Source organism: Phyllopteryx taeniolatus, chromosome 2 (genome assembly GCF_024500385.1).
Source record: "Phyllopteryx taeniolatus isolate TA_2022b chromosome 2, UOR_Ptae_1.2, whole genome shotgun sequence".
NCBI lineage: Eukaryota > Metazoa > Chordata > Actinopteri > Syngnathiformes > Syngnathidae > Phyllopteryx > Phyllopteryx taeniolatus.
Window position 1 is genome coordinate 23,989,060 of NC_084503.1, and position 21,564 is coordinate 24,010,623.

The window sequence follows — 21,564 nt, forward strand, 5'->3', positions numbered from 1 at the left end:
TTTAAGCCTGCCTGTTCCCGGAAATCCTCGCCAAAGTATTGCAGCCTCTCCTAGCGGTACCACGGCCCACCGTACTCATGTAAGCTACTCAACTCCTCGCTCCCTTGTTAACTCTTGTGTCTCCTCGTTCCAAGTGTTCCTGACCCACGTCATTCCTACCAGCCCCCTGTTCTGTCCACTGCCTGCCGCCGCCTTTCAACACATCCAAGACCACTTCCATAACCTTTGCTCAATAAACTCATTTTACATCAGCCTCCGCCTGCTCTTGGGTTCAGCTACTTCCCACACTTGACAGAATACTTTGGCCACTATGGACCCAGCAACTCCGGAGGCACTGAAGAACGCACTAACCCTCCAAGGCGCCCACTTTGGACGACAGGACAAAATACTGCAAGAAATCACCGAACCGCTCCACTCCCTTTCGCAACAGGTCTCCCTCCTTTCGCAACAGATGCAATTCATTCAACTCCCTGTAAGTAATCCTCCCGTGCCCGCAGCCTCCGAGCCACCCCGCTTCCCGTACAAAGAACTTCAAGTCCCTCTGCTCGAGCCCGACTCCAGGGACCTCGGTGCATGTAGCCAGTTTGTTCTTCATTGCTCACTCGTGTTCAGTTATCCCACAGAACGTTCATAAGTAGCATATGTCACTAACCTCCTCCACAGCAAAGCAGCAAAATGGTCCGCTTCATTATGGCACAACTCCTCCCCGGTCCTCCTTTCGTTCAATTCCTTTTCCGCTGAACTCCGTAAGGTTTTTGATCACCCCGTTCAGGGCACAGAAGCCACCCGTCGTCTCCTCACACTCAGTCAGGGCGCTAAATCCGTCGCAGAATATTTCATCGACTTCCGTATCCTTGCCTGTGAATGCGGGTGGGATGACGTAGCCCTTAGGGGAATCTTTTCAAACGGTCTCTCAGAACAAATCAAAGACGAGCTTGCGGTCCAGGACGAGCCCTTCTCTATCGAGGCTCTTATCGCCCTCTCCATCCGTCTGGATAACAGACCGCGAGAGAGAGAGCCCGTGAGAAAGGGCTATGCTCGCGTAAACACTCTCCTACTCTGAGCACCACACAGTCGTCTTCCGCACTTTCGTCACTTCCCGTTGCATCCGATGAATCCATTCAAATTGGTCAAACACGTTTAGATCCACAAGAACGTCAGCGTCATCCAGCGGCTGTTCTTCTACTGCAGTCAATCCGGTCACTTAATTTCCTCGTGCCCCCTCCGACCAGAAAGACCAGGCTCACCTCCGTTTCCGCAATCTCTCCCTCCCGCATGACCTTTCCCGCTTGCATTATCATTTCTGCCCATAACACCCCTATCACTGCCCTTATTGATTCCGGTGCCGATGATAATTTTATTCATTAAAAAATAATTCACCAGCTCCAAATCCTTCTCCAACCACTTCCATCCTCGAAAAAAGTCACAGCCCTGGATGGCCAATTAATTTCCCTGGTCACCCATCAAACAGTGTCCATCACACTCCTTATTTCAGGCAATCACCGTGAAAACATTTCCCTTTTTGTCATTCCTTCCCCTGAGACCCCCTTAGTTCTTGGTGTTCCCTGGCTCAAACTCCAGAACCCCGCCATAGACTGGGATTGTTTATCCATCACCGAATGGAGTTCTCATTGCCATTCCCACTGTCTGCTTTCTGCCGTTCCACCCTCAGAAGACCCACCACCCTCTGCCGCCCCAGTGGACCTCTCCCAAATTCCAGAAGAATATCATGACCTCTCCACAGTATTCAGCAAGGACTTGGCCATCTCTCTACCCCCCACCGCCCGTATGATTGCGGTATAGTCCTCTTGCCGGGAGCTCCACTTCCCAACAGCCGACTCTACAATCTCTCCCGTCCCGAAAAAAAGGCTATGGAGGATTACATCCGCGCTCCTTGGCTGCTGGCCTCATACGCCCCTCCTCGTCGCCGGTCGAGGTTGGATTTTTTTTCCGTTGAGAAAAAAGACACAACACTCCGCCCATGAATCGACGACCGAGGACTCAATGACATCCATCCATCCATCCATTTTCTGAGCCGCTTCTCCTCACTAGGGTCGCGGGCGTGCTGGAGCCTATCCCAGCTATCATCGGGCAGGAGGCGGGGTACACCCTGAACTGGTTGCCAGCCAATCGCAGGGCACATACAAACAAACAACCATTCGCACTCACATTCACACCTACGGGCAATTTAGTGTCTCCAATTCATGCATGTTTTTGGGATGTGGGAGGAAACCGGAGTGCCCAGAGAAAACCCACGCAGGCACGGGGAGAACATGCAAACTCCACACAGGCGGGACCGGGGATTGAACCCTGGTCCTCAGAACTGTGAGGCTGACACTCTAACCAGTCGTCCACCGTGCCGCCGACTCAACGACATTACAATTAAAAATAAGTCACCGTGACCCCTAATCGACCCGTCCTTTGAACCCCTCTGCGAAGCCCAAATCTTTACCAAATTGGACCTCCGCCTACCACCTCATCCGTATCCGAGGGGGAGATGACTGGAAGACCGCGTTCAATACCCCTCTCGGACACTTTGAGTATCTGGTCATGCCATTCGGTTTAACCAACGCTCCTGCAGTTTTCCAAACATTAATTACCGACGTCCTCCGTGACATGCTCAACCGGTTCGTGTTTGTGTACCTCGATGACATCCTCATTTTCTCCCGCTCCCGCGAAGAACACCGCATCCATGTACGCCAAGTCCTCCAGCGCCTTCTCGAGAACCGTCTATACGTCAAACCGGGAAAATGTAAATTCCATCTATCCTCAGCACATTTCCTTGGAAAAATCATTACAAAAGGACAACTACAACCGGACCCCACCAAAATACAAGCCATCATCGACTGGCCCATTCCCGCGACCCGCAAAGAACTGCAACGTTTCCTTGGAATTCCCCAATTTCTACCGCCGATTCATCCGTAATTACAGGAAGGTCGCTATTCCCCTCACCAGTCTCACATCCACCAGCTCCCCCTTTCAGTGGACCCCAGCAGCCTCACGAGCATTCAATAAACTCAAATGCCTGTTCACCACTGCTCCCATTCTGCGCCACCCTGAGCCTTCCGTCCAGAAGCTTGGTGGAGGTTGATGCCTCGGATTGCCGGAGCTGGAGCAGTCCTTTCGCAGCGAGCCATAAACGACCCATAAAATTCACCTCTGTGCTTTTTTTCCCCCGTCGCCTATCTTCAGCAGAAACAAATTATGACGTCGAAAACCGCGAGCTGCTGGCCATTCTATGGGACCTGGAAGAATGGAGGCACTGGCTGGAGGGCTCTAAACAACCATTTCTCATTTTGACTGACCACAAAAACCTCGCTTACCTCTGTATCGCTAAAAGTCTCAACCCCCGACAAGCACGCTGGGCACTATTCCTCAGCAGATTCAATTTCAGTCTCTCCTTCCGTCCCGGTTCCCATAACACCAAGGCAGATGCCCTCTCCCGTATTCACTCACCTCCTTCGAGGAAAGCAGAACCGGAATCCATCCTTCCGGCCTCCTGTTTCGTTGGAGCGGCCACGTGGGAGATCGAGCAGGTGGTCAAGGAGGCCCAGAAGACCTAACCTGATCCCAAGACCGGCCCTCCTGAGCACCTGTTCGTCCCGGATTCAGCACGTTCGGAAGTCTTGCAGTGCGCCCACAACTCTGAATTAACTTGTCACCCCGGCATCACCCGTACTACCCAGTTCATTTAACAGCACTTCTGGTGGCCCAGCCTCATCAAAGACACCCGAGAGTTTGTTCAAGCCTGCTCCGTCTGCACCCGAGGGAAGTCTTCTCACCAAACTCCAGCTGGCTTGCTGCGCCCCATGCCAATTCCCAGCCGCCCTTGGTCTCACATCGCTGTGGACTTCGTTACCGGCCGTTCTTCGATTTCCTGGAATCTCATCCTCGATCCTACTCTTTTGGACGACTTCTATGCGGCTCACTCAGGGAAGCCTGGCAGGACGCCTGGGAGGGGGTACTGTCATGTACTGCCCCGCAGTACCGTTTTGGAGCCTGGATGGCGCTATGCGCCCTCTTGTCCTCTCTCTCTCCTTCCCTCTCTGTTTTAGCTTCTCCTCAAGCCATGCACCTCTCTCCAATCAACCCTCATCACCACCTACATTTAAGCCTGCCTGTTCCCGGAAATCCTCGCCAAAGTATTGCAGCCTCTCCTAGTGGTACCACGGCCCACCGTACTCATGTAAGCTACTCAACTCCTCGTTCCCTTGTTAACTCTTTTGTCTCCTCGTTGCCAGTGTTCCTGACCCATGTCATTCCTGCCAGCCCCCTGTTCTGTCCACTGCCTTCCACCTGTCCACGCCGCCGCCTGTCAACACATCCAGGACCACTTCCATAACCTTTGCTCAATAAACTGTTCATCATTTTACATCAGCCTCCGCCTGCTCTTGGGTTCAGCTACTTCCCACACCTGCCACTTTGTGGCAACCACATCATTTAAAACAATCTTAGAAGAACTAGAATAATTTTTTTTTTTACATTTCCCTTTACCATTGTTTTAAAGAAATAAAATAAAATAAAAATGCAAATCATATTTTAAAAATTGTTATTCAAGTTTATTCAACTAAATGCATCCCAATTATCATATTATTATTATTATTATTATCATTATTAAAAGGGCCCTGTCCTGAGGATGTGTATGGATATCGTCATTACATTTATATAACCCTTCCTCATGTCTTAAAACATAAAAATTTAATGATACTCTATACTCCATTTTCAAAAGGACTTTACGTCCCTTAAACTAAAGCAAAATTTGCCTATTTCACCACTGGACACACTTTGAAAATCAATACATATACACCTCAATATTGAGTTGAGACAGCCATAACAAACAGGATGTATTGACTAACTGACAGTTAATGTGGTGTTTGGATCACATTAAATATTACATTTTCCTATCGAGCAACATGGGACATGGATTTAGGCTAATGGATGAACATGATGAATGTGCGTTTGTAATTTTAAAAACAAAAAGTCCTCCCTCAGGGGTCATAAACATCTCTTTCCACACCAATGGAAATCACATTGGCAGGCTGTCATCAAACGATATGGGGCACTCATTGAAATATGGAAAATTCCGGCCTCCGGTCTTAAAGACGTCACCCATACACAGTTAAGAAAATAAGTCAATAATTGGGATGTAAGGCCCGGTCAGCTATGTTCAAGTCAAACCACGCACTTATTGTTAGCCGATTAACAGTAGCTCTCATTGACTAAGCCTGTCAACATTGTTTTAACAGTCAGCGATAAGATGAGGCGTCATTTCGAGCATGCGGCAGTTGCATTGTGCGTTCATTAGTTGCTGTAATGACACACTCCATTGGGACTCACACTGATCCAGCTATATTTAACCCTCGCTAAGCTGCCCTGATTCCAGCTCAGCAGCGTGTCACACTGTCTATGCAGAATAAGAAAAATACAATTCAAGCTTCATGGCTTATCCACAAAAAGATCACCAAACTTTGACGCCATGCTCCGCCCCCATTAGATGGCATTGGTAAAAAAGATTCTCCATTCAGCATTGCCCATCTGTCTGGGATACCTACATGTGGTTGGGTATAATTTGGGAAAATTCCCTTTGTAGGAGTTAGACAAAGTACGAGCCTTGGAATTCAGAAAAGAAATTGCTGCTTCAATACAAAATCTCTGACTTTCTGTTTACTTCCGGGCATGAGTTCTAGAGACATTGTTGCGTGTTTTGGCATGATAGACATGTCCATCGAAATTCATAATGCACTGTCAAACTACAGTTGTGGGCTCATTTTTTCAAGAACGGGCCCATTTCCATTTGGAATCCTTGAAATGATCAAACTGATGCCATGATCCACTGACATTAGATGGTGTCTGTACCTGCTTTGAGTTGGGCCTCATTTGGGCAAATTCCTTGTAGGAGTTTATGTTGGATGGTTAAACGTGGGTCACTTTGATTTTTGATGCACCAAAGAAACAAACGTAGGAGGATTAACTATTAACTAACAGCGGTAAATATCTTTTTTACAATTTAGAAAAAATAGATTAAACTTGGCCTTGCGTTCATATTTTCTTCATATCATTACATATTTTTTAAACCATTTTTATGTGCGCTACATTTACTCCGTTACATTTACTCAAGTAACATTTTCCATAAACTGTACTTGTCAGAGTACTTTAAATGCACAGTACTTTTTATTGTTACTTGAGTATTTGTGATTAAGGATCGATACTTTTACTCCGTTACAATGATCGACATGCCATTCGCTACATTTATTTTTTCATTCTTGCGTGTGCGCGTCTATTTTTAGACTCCATCTTCAACTTCCGCATAGGGTGTCCGTTGCGCCAATCAAACGGGACTAATGACTAATGTCATTTGACTCCTATTCACCAATCAGACGACACAAGGCAGTCACATGACCGCGCACGTAGCCAATCAAAATGACTCATTTTAAGAAAAAGAAACCAGCCCTACAAGTGTGTTTAAAGACCAATAAACAACAGCTTTGCCATGCAGCTCTTAAATTGTGACTGCCCAAACTTCGATATTTCAGCCCACTTCTTACTTGAGAAAACACCTTGCGGTAAGTTGCAGATGTTTCTACTGTTGTTTTGACAGTGCATATGCCAACATTAGCACTATCCCTATGGTGTCGCACACGCACACACAATCACTAAGTCTGTTCAACAAACAGCATCTTCATTAAGTCATTTAAGTGACTAAAGCAAATATTGTTTCTGTAGGGCCCAATGTATGTTTTGTTGGTTTTTGGCCAGTTAAAGATTGAAATGGCCGCACGGTAGTCGACTGGTTAGAGTGTCTGCCTCACAGTTCTGAGGACCGGGGTTCAATCCCCGGCCCCGCCTGTGTGGAGTTTGCATGTTCTCCCCGTGCCTGCGTGGGTTTTCTCCGGGCACTCCGGTTTCCTCCCACATCCCAAAAACATGCATTTAGGTTAATTGAAGACTCGAAATTGCCCGTAGCTGTGAATGTGAGTGCGAATGGTTGTTTGTTTGTATGTGCCCTGCGATTGGCTGGCAACCAGTTCAGGGTGTACCTCGCCTCCTGCTCGATGATAGCTGGGATAGGCTCCAGCACGCTCGCGACCCTTGTGAGGATAAGCGGCTCAGAAGATGGATGGATGGATGGATAAAGATTGAAATGGTGGCAGGTGTGTGTCGACTCCCACATGTTATTATTTTTTTTGATTTTATTTGATGTTCATGGTCTGATTTAAAAAAATAATAATAATCAGAAGTTACTCACAAGTTACTATTGTAGTTTTTTCATTGAGTACTGTTTTACTCTTAAGTAAAAATTTGGATGACTACTTTTTACTTGAGTGGTGTTATTCAACTGTAACAGTACTCTTACTTGAGTACAATATTTAAGTACTCTACCCACCTCTGCAGGAGAGTTAGCTATAAACACTGGTTAATGTCTTTTTTACATTTGGTACATATGGCCTTTAATAACCCTACTGTTATGTTGTGGGATTACTGTGAAATTCTGACCATTTTTATGGTCAGAACATGCAGCGGGTCATACTGACCCACAGACATTTTTGGTGTACCAAGGAACCAAATTTAACAGTGGTAATAGTATTAATGTCAAACAAACAAATTAGCGGTTGAGCTTAGCCAACGTTATTTATATGTAAGCAACCCAAAGAATGTGGTATGGCGACAAAACAAAAACAAAGAAAAAGCCTCAACTCACACTGCACGTTGAGCTGGATGGACGAGTTGGTCATGCCCACCACGTTCTCAGCGATGCATGTCAACTGGTAGTTGTTGTCGTCGCGGCTGATGTTGAACAGCGTCAGGTTGATGGAGTGGATGTCGGGCCAGTACACGTTGGACTGAACACACATACATGGAAATTGAAACAACAAACACGGAGTCCTTTCACGATGTGACAAGTGTGCGATGGTTCTTAAGTGGATTGAAGCAGTTTTAGTATGAGCTCTGGGCTTTATTAATACAAAAAAGGGACAATTAAGATTTGGGAAATGTATCTACAGTACTTATCAAATCAACCTATCTATCTATCTATCTATCTATCTATCTATCTATCTGTGTCTGATGTGAATAGATGTGTTAGGAGATAAATAGATGGGTATAGGTACCCATCTATTTATCTCCTAACACATATATCCATCTCCCTTTCAATCTATCATAATCTACAGTCGCCATACAATCTACAGTCTTCTTCTAACATTACCTAGTCTATCATCTATCATATCTAAACCTGGTGTCTATGGCTGTCATAGCCAAATAACGGTGGTCAGGATCCTCATGGGCTACAATGTGTGTGAGACATAGATCCCTCAGGCTTTCGCTAAACCTCATGCTAATTAGCTGGAGCACGCTAATGAATAAGTATAAACACTACTCTCTTAGATTATACACTGTGGGTGTGTATTTATACAGGACTTTTTCAAGGCATTAGTCAAGGGGTGGGGAACCATTTTTCCTAGCATGCCCTCGAACTACTCCAGTTAAATAAACACTGTATATCATTTATTTACAGATGTGTGTGTGTGTGTGTGTTGGGGGGGGTACCAAGTGTGTGTGTGTGTGTGTGTGTGTGTGTGTGTGTATACCAGGTGTGTGTTGATGGAGTGCAGGTCATTGACAGTCCAGTCCACTTCAGGCAAGGGTGATCCGGATCCATTACAGCTCACTGTCACATTGTCGCCTTCCATCACTAACACGCTGCTGTGGCTCACACTGATCTCTGGCAAGTCTATATACAGACACACGCACACACACGTCGTGTTCATATTAATACACACCCGTTGCCTTCTGTTGACACGTTTTCACACAGAATAAATTATTCGACTCTCGTTAATGAAATAAAATTTGCATAATGGCAGCGCGCCCGCGCTTGGCGATGAGTCACCGTGACGCTCCGCCACCTTTGGGGCCGTCCAAGTGACCGATCGTCAACGCTCGCCTTCAGTCCCCCCAGCTCTGACTCTTCTTCATCCTACATCTACATCATCTTACATTATACACTCTGCTTTGGCTTGGTTATTCATGGGGCACCTTCTCACATGTGGGATTTATTGTGTTCTCCTGAAGTGTTAAAGGGCTCTGCTACAGTCCTCTTGAGAGGGATTGGAGTCTTTTCCACTCTGGAGTTGCCCACGGTGCAAGGCGCCGAGCAGGTGTGGGCATATTTATTGCCCCCCGACTCAGTGACTGTACGTTGGGGTTCACCTCAGTGGATGAGAGGGTAGAGCTGGGGGAAGATGCTGGTCCGACCTGAAAGACCCTAACGTATTGTGTTGGAAATGTCTGGCAGTCTCCTGTCAGAAGGAGCTTCAACTCCAACCTCCGACAGAACTTCACCCAAATGTGGGCGAGTCGGGGGAGGTTGAGTCCGAGTGGACCATGTTCCGTTCCTCCATTGTTAAGGCAGCCAGCCAGAGCTGTGGCCGTAAGGTTGTCGGTGCCTGTTTTGGCGACAATCCATGAACCCATTGGTGGACACCAACGGGGTCGGGCCTTTTTGGGCTGTGGGACTCCAAAGGCAGCTGATGGGTATCGGCTGGCCAAGCAGAATGCAGCTTTGGTGGTTGCTGAGGCAAAAACTCAGGCTTGGGAGGCCATGGAGAACAACTTACGGACAACTTCGAGGAAATGCTGGAGGCGGAAGCAGTGCACCGTGTATAGTGGGGACAGTGCACTGCTGATCTCAACTGGGGACATTGTGAGTCAGTGGGCCGAGTACTTCGAAGACCTCCTCAGTTCCACTGACACGCCTTCCCATGAGGAAGCAGAGTCTGGGGACTCTGAGGTTGGTTCTACTATCTCTGGGGTTGAGGTCACCGAGGTGGTTAAAAAGATCCTTGGTGCCAAGGCCCCAGGGGTGGATGAGATTCGCTCTGAGTTCCTAAAGGCTCTGGATGTTGTGGGGCTGTCCTGGTTGACACGCCTCTGCAACATCGCATGGACATCGGGGACAGTGCCTCTGGATTGGCAGACTGGGGTGGTGGTCCCCCTTTTTAAGAAGGGAGACCGGAGGGTGTGTTCCAACTACAGGAGATCGCACTCCTCAGCCTCCCTGTTAACGTCTATTCAGGGAAGTCGAATCTCGGATTCAGGAGGAGCAGTGTGGTTTTCGTCCTGGCCGTGGAACATTGGACCAGCTCTACACCCTCAGCACGGTCCTCGAGGGTGCATGTGAGTTCGATCAACAAGTCTACATGTTTTGTGGACTTGGAGAATGCGTTTGACCGTGTCCCTCAAGGAGTCCTGTGGGGGGTGCTCCGTGAGTATGGGGTACCGGACTCCCTGATACGGGCTGTTCAGTCCCTGTATGACCAGTGTCAGAGCTTGGTTTGCATTGCAGTAAGTCAGATTCGTTTCTAGTGAGAGTTGGACTCCGCCAAGGCAGCCCTTTGTGACCAATTCTGTTCATTACTTTTATGGACAGAATTTCTAGGCGCAGCCAGGGTGTTCAGGAGGTCCGGTTTGATGACATCAGTAACACGTCGCTGCTTTTTGCAGATGATGTGATCCTGATGGCTTCATCAAGCTGTGATCTCCAACTCTGGCTGGAATGGTTCGCAGCCAAGTCTGAAGCGGCTGGGATGAAAATTAGCACCTCCAAATCTGTGACCACGGTCCTCAATCGGAAAAGGATGGATTTCACTCTTCTTGTCAAGGAGGAGATCCTGTCCCAAGTGGAGGAGTACAAGTATCTTGGGGTCTTGTTCATGAATGAGGGATGAATGGAACACAGGCGATCAGTTCAACGTCTCCAGTGATGCGGATTCTGTCTCGGTCGGTCATGGTAAAGAAGAAGCTAACCCAAAAGGCAAAGCTCTTGATTTACCGGTTGATCTCCATTCCTACCCTCACCTCTGGTCACCGAGCGTGGGTCATGACCGAATTAACAAGATCGCGGATACAAGCGGCCGAAATGAGTTTCCTCCGCAGGGTGCCGGGGCTCTCCCTTAGAGATAGGGTGAGAAGCTCGGTTATCCGGGAGGGGCTCAGAATTGAGCCGCTGCTCCTGCGCATCGAGAGGAGCCAGATGAGGTGGCTCTGGCATCTGGTTCGGATTCCTCCCGGACACCTCCCTGGTGAGGTTGTCCAGGGACATCCCACCGGGACCCAGGAGATGCTGGACAGACTACGTCTCTTGGCTGGTGTGGGAATGCCTTGGGATCCCTGCGGAAGAGCTGGACGAAGTAGCTGGGGGGAGGGAAGTCTGGGCTTCTTTGCTTAAGCTGCTGCCCCCGCGACCCGACCTCGGATAAGCACAGGAAAATGGATGGATGGATGAATTATTTAAGTTCTTTGAAGCCATACTGAGCTGACAACAGAGTTGTCCAGATTCGTCACGTCACATGGTGTCTGTCCACTCACATACAAACACAAAACAAGCATATGTCTAGCCATTCACATACATACACAAACATTTCTATATATGCACAATCTAAATGTCTCTGTTCATTCACATACTGAATATTCACATTGGCATCTGTCTGTCCATTCTGTCTTCCAAACCACACCCGTTTGGTCATTCACCTATACAGTACACACATAATGTAAACGTCTATATGTCCATCCACAGACATGCTTACATTATATGGGTTTTCTTGTACACAAGGATTCCCAACCAGGATGCCGTCACACACGTGTGTGCCCTTAAAGATCACTCGGGGTGCCGCAGGAAATTATAAACATTTAATTTGTCGTAAAATGAAATGTATTAAAAATACATCTTTGTTGTTCATCTATCTATGCCAGCGACACTTAGTAACAGGCAAAAAAAATGCTGTTTTATTAAATGGCAGAAGGTATTATAAACCTGTGTATCTACCCATTGCCTTTCACACAAAAGAATGTGTCATGGCTTCCTGTGAGTATATCAGCTTTGTGTTAAATTAAATAGACCCATATTTCACACTGAGTAAGTCAACTTGTAAGTAAAACTAGTGTGACACTTTTCTTTTGGTGGTGAACCGTGAAATCTTTCTAATGTAAAATGGGTGCCTTAGCTCAATAAAGGTTGAGAAAAACTGTTTTTACACGATAAATCTTTGTCATGTCTGTTTGTGACTTTACATACAGTATCAGAATCAGAATCATCTTTATTTGCCAAGTATGTCCAAAACACACAAGGAATTTGTCTCTACTGTATACACACCACCGACAAAGCAAACATCTGTCTTCTGTTTACATGTACCACAAAGTAAGTCTGCATGTGCACTCACCACAGTTGTGTATGTACATGTGGTGCAGCCTTATCTTGGAGGCTCCGTTCCTGCAGTATAGCTGTTGGGTGTGAAGGCTGGCCTCCCCTCGCTCCTGCCACAGCTGGATCCAGCGGATGTTGCAGCCGCAGTCGAACACCACGCCGTCCAGTCGCCTGCAACCAGTACACATACAACCATGCAACATTTTTAAAAGGAACAAGACAATTGAACTCAAATCTATTCGTTCTGGTCGCATAGGTTAACAGAGCTGACTCTGCTGCTGCTGCTCTGCCACTGTAATGAAAGTATATGCACCGCTTACATTGTAGAGGTTGCATCAACAGGTTTCTTTACAGTAGTCCTCTTAAAATGCTCCCTAAAACCGGAGCGGTTATGGCGCATTACTGAGAAATAACGATGTGTGTGACTGATTTAAACTCCTTTATATCACTTCATTTATGAATAGCTTTACTTATACTGAATGGCAAACATTACGTGGATAAATACTGTAGATACAATGTTTACAGAAGTGACGTGAACAGATGCAAGAATATTCTGCGGCGTTCTATGTAAAAACAAAATCATGCCATAGAAACTTACTCCAGTACTATTTGGAGTGAAATGCAACTGTTAATGAATAGTTATATATGAATTGAGCACTACACTATGCATGCTATATGTACAAATGTGAATAAACCCAGAAAGAATAGTCAGCAGCTTTGTATGTAAAAACAAAAACATGACATACACACCAGCAGTAGCTACTATCAGAAATGAAATAAAAATATTTAGAATGAGTAATGTAAGAATACAATACTATACTATGCATACTATTATATACATATGTGAATGTGAACAGCGGGAAGATTCAGTCAGCAGGATTGTATGTAGCCTTCCAAACAAAACACAATAAAAATGAAATAATCCGCAGTGTTATTGACTTCACAACTATATAGTAGGAGTAGTAATAGATAGTAATATTTAACTTGACTACTACACTATGCATACTATATACACAGATGAACACAGCAACAATAGTCAGTCGCATTATATTCAGCAAAATACTAGCAGTATTCACTATCAGCAATATCCATCCATCCATCTATTTTCTGAGCTGCTTCTCCTCACTAGGGTCGCGGGCGTGCTGGAGCCTATCCCAGCTATCATCGGGCAGGAGGCGGGGTACACCCTGAACTGGTTGCCAGCCAATCGCAGGGCACATACAAACAAACAAACAAACATTCACACCTACGGGCAATTTAGAGTTGTCAATCAACCTACCATGCATGTTTTTGGGATGTGGGAGGAAACCGGAGTGCCCGGAGAAAACCCACGCAGGCACGGGGAGAACATGCAAACTCCACACAGGTGGGGCCGGGGATTGAACCCCCCTCCTCAGAACTGTGAGGCAGACGCTCTAACCAGTCGACCACCGTGCCGCCAAGTTGCAATATATGAATAGTAATATCTCCACAGTATAAATTACTATGCATACATCCAGTGGTTAATGTGAACAGCAGAAATAATAGCCAGCAGCGTAGTATGTCGCCCAACAAAAACTATAAACTAATTACCGGCGGTATTAACTTTGTAACTAAACATGAGTATAATAGCAGAGTTGCCAATCTCTAAAAATTCACTTGCAGAACAATTTTTCCAAATTTTTCTGAATTTCCATATTTTCAAAATATTGTCAAGAACATTTTTGTGCGAGTCATAATCATAATCGTTAATAAATTATGGCTTCAATATTTGTCATTTGTCATGTTTTTATTACATCAATCTTGTAATGGTGGACGCAGTTGCAGCCTGAATCAAAGTGCCAGTATATGAGATTTTGACGTTTTATCATCAAAAATATCTGTGTCTCTGGATTATTTCACTTTTGCCAATTCTGTTTTCAACCCTGGTAACAAAAACAAAAAAAACACAAGTTTATTAAAGCAGAATAATTAGATCTCAAGCATAAAAATTTAAAACTCAGCACTCTGTTTTGCAACCAAACTTTACTAACCAAATTTAAATTTAACCACATTTTATATTTATATCTCTAATCACGTATTAATTGGCCTGTTATGTTGTTGTTCAAAGTTGGTTCTTCTACACAAAAACGCTGTTCCAGGCAGACCTTTGTGACAAATCTATCATTTGACCAAATCACTTATTTTGATGTTTTGCGACTGCTTGTAATGGTATCTTAGGAATTAGCATGTGTCTTTGCCTATCCACTCCTTGTCCTCCCTTCGTGACACTGGTAAGAAGCATAGTAAGAAGTGTAGCTTATTCGCTACCATGGAGGCGATGATCAGTGACTTACAATGCGTTGACACAGGAGGCAAAGAGAACTTTCGCCTCCACGGCTTGGCAGCCCGGTGGCGTAGTAAAATAGCGTGCACCAAGAAGTTGTTCAATGTGGATGTGACGGTAATGTCAGACGCTGGATGTTTTTTTCCCAATATCTGGAACAATCAGTGTTACGGCCGTAACGAGCTCAACGTTCAGTGATTTCCGTAACAAAATACAGAAGTTCCGTATCATTTGCTACCTCTGTATTAGGATATAAACAGGCTACTCTATTATGCATAAAATAAATGCAGATGTGTGCAAAGCAGCAATAATAGTCAGCAGCATTGTATGTAGGCCCCCCCAAAAGAAAATCTATATTTAATGAACACAAGCTGAGTATTAACGATACTATTCATGAATATTAACATAGAAACAAAATACTGTACTCTGCACACAATATCTGTAAAAATGTAAAATGTAGTTTAACTTTATTTTTGGGAAGGTCCGAGGGGTCAGAAAACCAGTCAGTATCTGGTGTGACCACCATTTGCCTCATGCAGTGCAGCACCTTATTGCACAGGTGTGCCGTAGGCTGCTCACAATAAAAGGCCACTCGAAAATGTATAGTTTTACTGGATGAGGTGGTGGTCAGTATTTGGTGTGGCCACCATTTGCCTCGCGCAGTGCAACACATCCCCTTCACATAGAGTTGATCAGGTAGTTGAGTGTGGCCTGTGCAATGTTGACCCACTCATCTTCAATGGCTTTGCCACGTTGCCGGATATCGACACGAATTGGAACACACTGTTGTTTGCGCCAATCCAGAGCATCACAACCATGCTCATTGAGTGTACTGTCTGGTGAGTCATGGCCATTCAAGAACTGGGATGTTTGCAGTTTCCAGGAATTGTGTACAGATCCTTGCAACACGGATCAAATGCACAAGTGATTAAACCCCATGCGAAGGAATTGGTGGTAACAACAAATACTGACTGCTTTTCTTTAGTGCTGCATTTATAACGTTGTTCAGTATACAGTATGAACAGAATAATATATGCTAAGCATACTGTACTGTATATATGCAGATGTGAATGTGAACAGCAGTAATAGTCATTATATTGTGTCATATGTGACTACTATACATGCCTCAACAATACTGTACTCTAAATCATTGGTTCTCAACTTTTGTCACCCTGGGACCCACATTTCATTTTGTTGCAAAGTTACAACCACCTTTTATAGGTTAAGAACAATAAAGAACATGTTTTGTTTCAAAAATAACCTCTGAAAACACTCATATACTGTAGTTTTTCAATATATAATATTTTCAAATACCATTTCAAATGAGTTTGATGTACTGCCAGAAGCATATCGCTCACCATGACGGCCCCGCTAGCCAGAGGTTGAGCTGCACTATATTTGGTTATGGAGTAAACTAGTAGCTAAAGCGATAGGCAGGTACACTTCCTGTCGCTTACCTAATACTGTATGTTCCATGTGGGAACTCCGTATGCCTCTGTACTACTGGAAAAATCTAAATAACAATACATGTTTTTTTGGGGGGGGAGAATCACAGCTCTAAATAATTTATCAACCGTTGTGTGTCATAAAGTTAACCCTTTTCCAAACTGTTTCTGATGTTCTCCACATGGATTTGTCAAAGTTTGAGTGTCAGGTGTGCATTGTGTTCATTCTTGTGCTTTTTTTCTTTTTTAAAGTAATGTTACAAGCCGCAATGTTATGACACAGCGGTCCTCCGAGGGCAATTATTACAGTGGTTTGGTGCACTAGCAGCAATAATAATGACAAAGAGCCTTTCACAGGCTCGTCTGCTAGGAATTGATGTTTTCCCCGGTTATTTCCCGAATGAATGACAATCCAAATTCACACAAGTGCCCCGGCCAAACTACCTGTCACACAGCAGACTGTGAGTTCATCTACTGAATGCTGACTAGATGAAAGGTGCAGTGTCGTGCGACCTTCAAAAGTCTCTTGTTAGCTTCTGTGGCTAACAACTCACATAAAGACTCTCAAACTGACTTGTGAAGGATAGCGCTTTCCATCATTAAGGACAATGTCAGTAAGAGATACAATCATTTACATGCACATGTACACTTATGTCTGTCCATTCAGGTACTGATGAGATGGAAACATAGGTCTGTAAATTGCACACACACAATGTAGACGTGTTAATTCACATAACAAGAGAAGCTTAAATTCAATCTCCAAAATATCAACATTTCTGTACATTCACATACCAAGAGAATATTACTGTAACTTTAACTGATGAAATATGAACATCTGTCTCTTTGATGACTTACATTTAATATGTTAACTGGAAGGATTATATATAAAATAAAAAGATTTTAAAATAATATTAAGTCAATAATGATCTATAATAGAAAAATATCTTTGTACTAACTTCAACCGACAAAATATTAAACACCTGTCTTTCCATTCACATACCAAAAATAATATAAAACCTTGAGTATGTAACTATTTTTTTGTGAGAAAAAAGTCCTTTTCCCCCAAGCCACTACTAAAGGCGATGACAATGCTAAATAAGCCTATCAGCTCCTCTTACATTTTTCAATATTTGATTTTTTTTATAATTAGGGAATGCTCTATTCATTTCCTGTGCTGGCCCACTTGGATGGGGGCGCACCGAGAATTGCGTACCGAAAATGTGTACTGACATATTATTTTGCGTACAATAATTACCATGTAAACAAAAACAAGAATAATAATAACAGTTGTGGCAAATGAACAAAACCAACTTCCAAGGACCTCTTGGCTGCCCAACAAGGTGCCTGACATTAAATACACGCATCAAACAATGCAGGCACAAATGCAGAAATGATAGGGAGTGACTCACTCTCTCTGCATTGTCCTGCCTGGGATATTTCTGTCTGATATCTTCATCACAAATGCAGACAGGCTTCGATGATAAAACAACAAAAGTCGTCTGCGGCGACTGAAATCCATATATATTACCGAGGACCCTTAAGCTGCCCAAGAAGGTGTAAAATAAGTTTTTTTTTTTTTTAGTTCAGCAACGTCCAAGCAATGCATGCACAAAACGCTACAATAATAGCAAATTTACAACAATTGCCTCTTCCAAAGAATCCATCTATTTTCCACACTGTCTGACCTTCAAATCAGAATAAAAATGTTTTAGAATGTCATAGCATCATCTTATACAAGGGGCCCCTACGTCATACCGAAGCAATGGTTGCTGTTGTTGTAATACTGAATTTGGCATCCAAATCATTGATCTGCACCAAAGCATAATGGGTTCTTCCAATATGAGTGGTCCGACACTCTCCCATGACAAAAGTTCAAAGTTCTAGTGTTCAGACCATCAGTCTTGGGCTCCATTAGCAGGCAGGCAGGTGTCATTAGGCTCCTTGCTGAATACATTTCACCAAATTCCTCCTCTGCCACATTCCTGTGTGTTCATATGCCCCAATTTCCGTGCAGCGATAGGCCGATTTTGTCAGGATGAATGTCCATCGAAATGTCCTTGGCAGGGGTTAATAAGCAACTGTGAGAAAGCATGAATAATGTATGTGATGGTTATATACAGTCTATATGTAGTAATGAGAAAAGATTCCCAAAGGTGGATCTCATTGGTTCTGAGCGACGAGGACTGAACCTTCTCACGCGGACCATTACTCACTGATGAACTGGACCTCTTGGCAATTACCTTTTCCAACTAAGACTACTATATTTTGTTAGTAAGCTTGTGCAAAAACTACTGAATCTTTTCTCAGAGATATTAGTGGAAGGGTGGAGCTTTACTCAAGAAAATAGTTTATTCCGATTTAAATGGGGATTGTTTGTCCTTAGCCTGATACGGTACAATTTCAGTTAATACGGAACAAGTAATTATGAGGAACTATGTTACAGAGGTACACGAATCTACCCAAATGAAATGAGTATAATTTGAAAGTCCATTTATTAAACCTTCAAAGAAACACAAAATCTTTAAGATAGCTTGTAATGTTTTCTGTGGCGGTAAAATAGAACCTGCATGGCGTGTTACTGTTGTTAGACCATAAATTATTTGAAACAGGATCACCACCATTGAGTTCAGGTTTGGTTTCTTACTCGCAATATGGATTTCGGAGATGTGGTTAAATTATTGCTGGTGATTGGGTGAATTCCCTACGAAGAGGTTGTTCAGGTGTGAGACCCTGGAAATCGACAAAATCCCTGAAAATCAGCACACCAGGAATTTCCCACATATAACGTATTTTCACGACCATAAGGCGCACTTAAAAGTCTTAAATTTTCTCCAAAATGCACGGGGCGCCTTATAATGCGGTGCGCCTTATGTGTGCACCGAGTTCCAACATCTATAAATGTTGTTGTGTGACTTTGATGAGCGCTCCACTTGACAGACTGGGAGCATTTCCTGCCGACACGCTGCTTATATAGAGGAAAGGCGGACGTGACTGAGGACAGCATGTGGACGTTAAAGGGGGAAGTAGGTATATAGCGCCTGTATGTGCATTGTGCAAAACAACATCGGTTTGGCTAAAATGGCACCTACGAAGACACGCTTACGAAGCACAGTTTAAACTGCAAGCTATCAGTTACGCGGAGGAACATGGGAATCGAGCAGCCACGAGAGAATTAGAGATCAACGAATCCATGGTTCGCAAGTGGAGGAAGCAGGAACACACCGGCATCCTTGCTGAACAGCCCACCGACAACGAGACTGACTCCGACAATGACGAGAGGGAACCCGGCGTGTTTGATGGAGAACTTGCCCAGCTGTTCATTTCGGATACAGAAGATGAGGACTTTGATGGATTTGTGGATGAGGATTGATCAAAAAATAATGTGAGTACATTGTTAAATACTTCAATAAAGTACAACCAAACTCAGTTTTGCTCCCGCTGCCTTTTGAAAAACATACGCTAGCATGCATACTAGCGTATGTTTTAAGCTAGCGTATGTTTTACCATGATGCCTGCGCCCAATAATACGGTGTGCCTTATGTATGTGTTAATTACAGAAATAGACCCCGTAACTGAGACTGCGCCTTTTAATACGGTGCACCTTATGGTCGTGAAAATACGGTACATTTATTTGTGGCGGGCCGCCACAGGTGAATTTTGGCCACCACTAATAGATTTTCCCGCTATCTGTTTGTCCTCGCTGTGAATGTAGCTTGTCATTACACGCCAGTCAGTAGGTAGTGGTATACAACGTACATTAACTCCACCGAGACACACAGCTTGGTCTGCCAAAGAAGAAGTTCAAAATTAAACGGGCAGCCAGGTGCCAGCATCGCCGCCAGCGAGAATCGCGAGGGACATAAACAGACGAAGAATGAAGGTAAACAAGTAACGCTACCCCCCAAAAATAAAAACTCACACAAGTTCAAATATGTTGCCAAACAAGTCCAGAAGTTCTAACAGGTTGAATTCATGTTTTATTATGCTGTCTGTTTACGTAGCTAGAAGCTAAACATGTCCATAGACAGCAGTAACTCGCGCTATGTTCGTATTGCATGGACCGGTTCTGCTCATTAGTTGACGCAAATGACGTCTCATTCACACAGATGGTTATTAAAAATTAATTCAAATGAATCACGAAAAAGCCTCGCCCTGAGGACAACATGCCATAGAGTCTGCTAGTTCAGAAGCAACAGGTGAGACTATTAACACTTAACATAAGGCTGATCCTAACTTATTTTCTCCTTTGCCTTCATGACTGCATCAGCAAACAATAAACACAGAACTATTGCATTTGACTCAAAGTGGCTCAAAATGCCTCAGTTTAAGTCATGGCTGTATGTGACACAGCAGTAAATTTAGAAGCTGCATTATATGTTCAGTTATTTATATCCATGTATTTTTTTTTTTTAGTTCATTTTGTAATTTGACTATTCCTCTACATTTTAGGGATGTTTGTCGATTGTGCAGAATGCAAAGGAAGGAGGGCTTTGTTAAGTTTGGAGCAGAAGTTTACAGAAAAGACTACTTGGAATGGCCGGCATATGACCACAGACCAAGCATCTCTCACACTCACTTTTCAACAATGAATAGGGTAAGAATTTAAGTCATTCATTTTAATGAGAAAAATAATTTTTCAAACTTGTTTTTAATCGGTGCAGTTTTGACAGTTCTCTTTTCAATTAATCCTTAGGTGGAATCAAACCTCTGCAGTCACTTACAAGGACAACACCTGGCCACCTGCTTCAAAATATCTGTTAATGGACACGATCCCGTGGACTTAAACTTTGAAAAGGCTTTGCAATATTTTCTAGGAACCTAAGTAAAATTCAATAATACAGAGATCACATTCTGCAAGAAAATTTAACACTTCTCCTTTTGATTTGCTTTTAATGAACCTGCGAGCGTGTCTACTGCAACTGTTGCTGCTCCTACAATAGCTTAACAATACACAAAAATACTACATTTTTTTGACTTTTTTTTGTATTTTACAGTTGATTTTTTTAACATTGAGTATGTGAATTTTAAAAAAGCAATAGCAATAATGCATGTTTTAAGATGAGTAATTTACACATAATTTGGTAATAAATTAAATCAATCAACAAAATAATTAAGATGCCAATTGGGAGCGAACCCTAAAGAACCAGCTCTTGAAAATAAGCCGAAGTTCCCATCACTAACACGTAGGCCTATTTTGTGTCAATTGGATGCACTTGCGACTGGTGCCAATATTTTCTCTGGGGTTTTGTATTTCATGGCAACTCATCAAACTTTGCCGCCAAGCTCTGCCCACACCCTATGTTGAAAACTCAGCTTTCACATCACCCATCTGTCTAGTATACAAAGTTGAAATTTGATAGCAACCTAACAAAATCTCTTGGCGTTTGTTTTTGAAGAAGCACTGGAGACGGCCAAAGTGACCAAATGGCTGTCTCAAAGAAAAACGGCAAATTTCCATCTTTTCAGGCATCTTTTTTGTGGATCCATTAATGATAGACATGTCTACCACATTTCATGTTACTATGTGAAACTTTGATGGCTTTGTTTAAATAAAAATAAAAAAATAACTACACAATCCGGTTTGGGGGGCTTTAAACCAAAAAGGCTTCCTGTGTTTC

The 21,564-nt window shown here is 43.8% G+C and overlaps 1 protein-coding gene across 4 annotated transcripts in view; it reads right to left on the bottom strand.

Moving 5' to 3' along the window:
• Nucleotides 1–21,564, bottom strand: part of ntrk3b (neurotrophic tyrosine kinase, receptor, type 3b) — a 356,045-nt gene that overhangs the window by 188,084 nt on the left and 146,397 nt on the right. For all 4 annotated transcript variants that reach the window (XM_061765463.1, XM_061765464.1, XM_061765466.1 and 1 more), the window contains exons 5-7: nucleotides 12,213–12,367; nucleotides 8,586–8,728; nucleotides 7,700–7,841 (exon numbers count right to left, since the gene is read on the bottom strand). In XM_061765463.1, the coding sequence (XP_061621447.1) occupies nucleotides 7,700–7,841; nucleotides 8,586–8,728; nucleotides 12,213–12,367 (440 nt within the window). The remainder of the gene's footprint in view (nucleotides 1–7,699; nucleotides 7,842–8,585; nucleotides 8,729–12,212; nucleotides 12,368–21,564) is intronic.